The sequence below is a fragment of the Oreochromis niloticus genome, linkage group LG11 (assembly GCF_001858045.2).
Source record: "Oreochromis niloticus isolate F11D_XX linkage group LG11, O_niloticus_UMD_NMBU, whole genome shotgun sequence".
NCBI lineage: Eukaryota > Metazoa > Chordata > Actinopteri > Cichliformes > Cichlidae > Oreochromis > Oreochromis niloticus.
In genome coordinates, this window is record NC_031976.2 from 25,833,372 (window position 1) to 25,840,015 (window position 6,644).

A 6,644-nucleotide genomic window follows, 5' to 3' on the forward strand; every position below is an offset into this window, starting at 1 on the left:
TGTTGTGATGTGATGCAGGAAACAGAGTGTAAGAAAAGACGAAATATAACCATCATCCTTCAGGTTGTCTTAAGTGCTGAACCCACAATGTCTATTATTGCCATAGACAACCACAAAGCTACCACTCTTGACTACACCTCTACCTTTCTCATGCATGTGAAAAATGCCAAAAAAAAATCATGATGTAGTCCATGTTTTAAGGAAATTAAGCAATGAAATATTACAGTGATATTCTGAGGAGAGATGCGCCTCAGCCACACTTAGAACAGCTATAAACCTGATGCAGCGCCACATCATTTCTCTGAAATATGGGCTTTGATCACAATCCTAAACTTTTCTCTGACAAAGAACATGCAAGGCCAAAATCAAGTTGCATTTAAACTGGCTTAGTTTCTCTGGCAGCACCTAGGGGTGCTTAGGGTAAGGCTCACTGCCAACACAGGAGACAGAAAATCCCGCAGATCAGACATCAAAGCGCTGGAAACTGCACCGCAGCAGGCAGACGTGAATGAGACAGAATAAGAGAGGAGCAACATGGTCTTCACAATAAAAGCTTATGACTTTCACTCCAGGGTAAGAGATTCACTGGGGTGATCAGAGGATTTAAAGCTTTTTGTAGATTCTCTTCCAGCTACGGGCTACTTCATCTGAACTTGAACATCATATTTTTTGTTGGTCTTTTTTTTAGGCGGGGGTCGTTTTGTTTGTTTGTTTGTTGTTGTTGTTGCTGGGGGGGCGGATGTAGCACAAACGAAAGTACCGCATTAAAAAAAAGTGCATTTAGGTGCAGAAATGCAGCTCCCGCACATCCACTCACAGCCAAAGGTGCGACATGCAACATCCCGTTAGTGAACAACTCATCGAGACTGCGTGACCTGTGACTGGTGCAGAGCTGAACCGGGAATAAATCCGGTTTCCACTAGATTCGGTTTATCCTGCTTCTCTCATTTGTAAATAAGTAGGTTACGGTTTCTCAGGATAAAACAATAAATTACAGACACAGGCAAACTTAATGAAATAGCTCAGAACTTAATAAGCCGCAGCGGCACGTAGCCGACAGACAGGTTTGTGGCTTAAGCGGCGGATATCTCAAAGTCGGACTCCGCTAAAAAAAGAAAGTATACATTTTCAGCCCGAAGGCATCGAAATCCTGCCAGCACGCTGTCAACAGCATGGGAAAGTTAATCAGAAGGAGAGAGTCCGTTTAAAATATAACGGAAAGTACTAAGGTCACTTACCTTGAAATACCCAGAGGAGCAAGGTGCACAAGAGCAGCGTGCGTCCGTATGTTATCCCGTCCATGGCCGCTTTTCCAACTTTTTCGGGAAAATGTATTTACGGTGTTTTTAAAGGGTGTACAGAGTGGAAATGTGGCACAGCAGCAAGTCGTTTCTTCTTTAAACGCTCCAAAGCTTTCTGAACCTCTCTCTCTCTCTGTCGCTCGCTCACTCTGGAAAATGAGTCCAGCGCACTCTTCGTGTCTCTCTCTCTCTCACACACACACGGAAATTTGATGCTGGTGGCAGTCTACTTGGTTGATATATTTGCACAAAAGGTGACCCCCTCTCCGCTCAAAACAACCCCCTCCTCCCCCTCTCTCTCTCTCTCTCTCCCTCTCTCTCTCTCCCTTGCAATGAAAAGACTTGCTTGACTAATCGTGGGCCTATATGTCCATGGGGGCCCGCAGGATCTCTTAAAGGGAAGTTAAAAGTGATTTTATCATGAGCCTCACTGACTCTCAGCTCAAAAAGAGCACCCCTTTCGTAAAAATCTAACTAAGCTTATAGGGAACTCGCTATAAAATGCATAAGGTTGAATCACAGTCATAATTGATAGTTTGGTTTGCCTAGAAACCTTTAAATTCAATCTAGACATGGGCCAAAGCTTAAAGTATGTGTTTCGCCGGGTTATTGAGAAGGTAATGACTTAGCTAAATAAATAAATAAATGTCCTTAATAAAATAGGCTTTAGAACAACCCATGCCCATCCATAATATTCTTCTTAAATTTCCTGCCCTGCTTAGACCCTTAAAGTGGAACATCCCCAACTTGCATACATTGGAAATAATGTTTTTCATTTTCAAAGCAACTGGAGGCCATTTCTTGGAGCTAGATAAGCTGTCTGTCATTGACAGACATACCATTCATTCTTAGACATGAAATCTCTTCAGAATCTCTTTGGGTTTTTAAAGGGTGTGCCACAGCCTATTTTGGTATTTACTGCTCACATAAACAATTATCATGAGGATCTAAGTGGCTTATCCCCAGTATAGTCATACAAGTCTTTGTGCTGGGAGTGGATCTTGTCTGACCGATGAAACTGATTGATGTCAAATCCCATAAGCTTGGAACTGAAAAACAAAAACCACTATGGGTTTATGATCTGAAGACTTCATTTTAAAAAAAACTTCATCTAAGCACACGACATAAACATCTACCCAGCTGTAGTTTTTTCTAGCAGGGGACTTGATGACCATGGAGCAGTTCTAAACAATCGACACTCCCTGCAGGTAATAATAGCCCCTTGTGGAGCAGTTGCACTCAAAGACACGCATTCCAAACATAGTTGGCTCAAAAGTGCTGGTTAATATTTTTTCAGTCCTGTTCAAAGAGGAGAGGCGATAGGATCCTTGCAAACTTGCTCTACTTTAACGTAGACTTATTTATAGATTTACACTAGCTATGGATGTGATTTGTTGATGGGGTTGGCTGAATCTCAAACAGCTCTCTCTACACTTGACAGGGCTACTGGGAAGTAGCTAAGACTAAGGCAGCTTGTGCACCCTTACACACTTTGATTCTCCTAAACTCTCTTTTCTTCACTGTATTTCTGGCTATGAAGGAGGGAGGGAAGAAATTCTTCCCATCAGCTATCTAACATCAATACAGCCACTCGTCCCTGATATCGACCCAGCCATAATCATCTCTCCATGCTGTAGAGATCTACTAACAAGACTTCTGTCCTATGGTGGAAGAAGTAACCAGTCTTGCACCAACTTAAATACGACTTATCATCCTGCATAGCTGTGGATTACGTTGACTTATCCAAGAATAGGGCATTTTTACAAAAGGCTTTTAGTCATAGATAAAGTAGCTGTATTGACTCATTACCTACTGGAGCTGCAGCAGAAGGGAGAAGAGATTAGGATGAAAGAGGACAAAGTATGAGACTGAAGTGGATTGTACAAGTCCATGCAATTGAGGAATGAAGGAAATAAAGTAATAAGCAGGTGTGAAGGAGAGGGATAAGTACTGTAGAGGTGAGGAATATGCAGGAAGAAAAGAGTGGAAGTGAATGTTCCCAGTCAGTTATTACATAAAGTGATTAGTGTGGTTACTATTTGCTGAAGCCAGCAGAATGGTCATCATATCTGCAACAAATCAACTTGACACAAAAGTGAAACATATCAAAAATTAAACCAGTTTTTGTTAAAACCACGTAAGATGAGCGGTTCTCTGAAATGAATGTACTTGTGCTTGTTTAAACAATTACTATTTCATGCATTTTAAGCCAACTAAATACAGAATTGGAAATTCAAATGTTACTCAAGAATTACAGCTGTCATAATTAGTATAAATATAAACATGTGCTCAAGAGCCGAGCCCTGTGAAAATATGAATTATCGTGCTGGTATCTCGGCATAGCATTGAAATGACCCAATATAACACCAACAGCCCACACTGCTTGAGAAGGCCATTTGCAGCCTTTGCAACCTTTAATCAAGACGATTTCTGCTTGCGTCTAAATATTGCCATTATGCTAATTTGTTTCTTAATAGCTGACTAAAAAAATCTAAATGCACTCCATTAACCCATTTATTGCAGCTCCCTGGGACCTATTTCATAACTAGCACAGAACAAGAAAGGTAACCCATATGCCTGCTGTCTCCCAGCTTCATACAAGATCCTTGGTGTGTTTCAAATCTAGGTGGCATTAAACATCCACAGAATCCCTCCAAAAGGACATCCATTAATAAATTAATAATGCCACAATTACTGCAACTCACTCGATCTAAAGCACAGGTGTCGAACTCCAGGTCTCGAGGGCCGGTGTCCTGCAGGTTTTAGATGTGTCCTTGATCCACCACAGCTAAATCACCTCCTCAACATGTCTTGAAGTTCTCCAGAAGCCTGGAAATGAACTAATCATTTGATTCAGGTGTGTTGAAACAGGGTGATATCTAAAACCTGCAGGACACTGGCCCTCGAGGCCTGGAGTTCGACACCCCTGATCTAAAGAGTCTTATTCCAAGCACTAGATGTCCAGGCATCTTGCTCTGCAAAGGAAACATATGCTAGCTGCATGAGTCAGCTAACTGTTTTGGTCACTAGCCAAAGTTCATACACTTAGACTAGGATTGGATTGCAGTTTGGCTGATAAATTAAAAGCAGTGTTTTCAGACTCAAGTGTCTCTTTAACATCACATCCTGGGTAGATTTTATCTCTCCTGATTCCATCACTAACAAATATCAGAGAATGCTGAGTAGGACACTTCCTAATCCTAGGCTGCACTGAGATTCATTTCATAAACAAAAGAACAGGTGCCCAGGTACAAGGTTTCAGTGACGACAGACAGTAGATGGGGATGCTGGATGGTGCTCTTTGGTTATACAACCAGTTTTCTTGTATCAACAGCCTTGTCGCACATCCCATACTCCCACCCCAGCTTGTGACAAGAAACAGACACATCAGCCATCTTCGAGTTCAGGGAACAAAGACTGGTTGAAGTAGCCTCCGGTGTCTTTGCAAGAAAGCACAGACAGTCCACCAAGATGACTGGAAAAGTGGAAAGTATGTTTATTGACCCATTGTTCACCACATTCAGATCATATGATAACATTTGCCAGGCGCAAAACATTCATTCTCCTAACTGTGCCAGTAAAGTGGCCAGTTTTTAATTTTTATTTTCCTTTCATATTTTTTTTCATTAGTATGCAAAAGGATTTTTAAACAAGTATCTTTAAAACAACTTGCAAAATTTGTATTATTGTCACAACTTGTAGGAATTCTGCAAGCACCGACACTTGTCAGCATTTTTAGACACTCATTGAACATCCATATAAGAAACTGACACACCTTCAAAAACTAAATCCGACAGACTACTTTATAGTCCCTTGTTTTATGTGATTTCCCACCCTTACCCCATGTCAAAAATTAGGCTACCTGACAGAGAGAATATTTGACACATCAGCCTAAAGCAAAGGGATAAAGTGAACTGAGACACAGAGACACTACAAAGGAAACAGAGATGTGTAATGAAAGAATAATGAAGGGAACAGATTAGAAGTGGAAGAGGAGGGAAGAACTGTAATTCCAAAGTCAAGGGATGGGTAACATATAGCCCTGGGGAATTATAGCAAAGTATAGGCAGAGAGAAAAAAGAGGGGAAAAGATAAAAAGTGAAGGTAGCTGTAATCTTGCATTAATTCTCATGTCTCCACAATGCAGGAAAGAAAGAATGATGTGCTGTAGCGCCATCTTTCACATCCCACCATGATTCTTTGATCTATCCTTTTGTCTCACTCTTGGCCTCTCTTTCCATATGTGCCTTCCATCTCTGTCCACTCCAGTGTCTCTATGTATCTCTATTACCCCTTTCAACCGTTCTTCTTTTGGCCTCTTTCTTCTTGGCTGAGCAATAGATGATCACATAGCTATTTTCCAAGCAATCATACATAGTGGCGTGTGAGTCACAGTGCAGGATTTGCACAGTGATGAAGCATTTCTAAGTGAAATGGGAACTCGGAATGCTGCAGTCTCATATCACTCACATTTCTTCCAAGTGGCTCTGTCGATCAATAGAGCACCATCACTATGATTCACCTGGCATCATTTCTGTTTTCTGTTCCAGTCATTTACCTAAACGGGCCCAACAAAAGTACTTTGTTACAAAACATCTCCGGGTGGTGTGAATACAGTGTTGGTTAAAACCAGACAAAGTGAAATCCAATCACTTTGTTAATTTTCCCTAATGGGTGTCATTGGGACAACCCCTTTTAGTATATGTTTCTGTCTTTCACAGTGGATTCTGCCTGACTCGGAGCCAGGCACCATACATAATACTAAACACTCTGACAGTAACTCTGTGGGAGGGAAATCTGTTATGCTCACTTTAGACAGGGCCAAGTTCCAGGAAATGATGCCGAACAATATAGTGGTCACATACCCGCCTCTGTGCCTACTGAGCAGGAAACTGCATCATAAAGTTCATCTCTGTGGTCAACTGCTGGCAACATCGTTGAGAATAAAATGGTCATACAAGAACAAGGAGCAAGGGACAAGGAACAAATGTCCTTTATGATATCATTCTACAGTACCGTTTTAATGCACAAGGTTGGAATTATACCGCCTACTGCAGCAGCAGAGAGTGATGATGTAATGTACAGTCAAATGTTGGAGCCACTCCATATACAGTCCATCAATTTTCTTCCACTTTTCCCAAGTTGGGCCTGGCGGTATCAGCCTAAAAACTGTAATCCAGGCAGTTTTCTGCCCAGCAATGTTTTCCAGTCCTCCCCCTTTCTTGTCATGGCATGGATTCAACAAGGTGCTGGAAAAATTTCTCAGAGATTTTGGTCCATATAGCATCACAGTTATTGCAGCTTTGTCAGCCACACAATCATGATCCAAATCTCCAGTTCTAC

The 6,644-nt window shown here is 41.5% G+C and overlaps 1 protein-coding gene across 3 annotated transcripts in view; it reads right to left on the bottom strand.

Moving 5' to 3' along the window:
* The window catches only part of bcam (basal cell adhesion molecule (Lutheran blood group)), a 48,318-nt gene extending 46,776 nt beyond the window's left edge, over positions 1–1,542 (bottom strand). For 2 of the 3 annotated variants that reach the window (XM_005455261.4, XM_005455260.4), the window contains exon 1: positions 1,239–1,542. In XM_005455261.4, the coding sequence (XP_005455318.1) occupies positions 1,239–1,302 (64 nt within the window). In that variant the 5' untranslated portion in view covers positions 1,303–1,542. The remainder of the gene's footprint in view (positions 1–1,238) is intronic. The other variant, XM_005455262.4, reaches the window with a different exon arrangement.
* Positions 1,543–6,644: the final 5,102 nt, after the last annotated feature.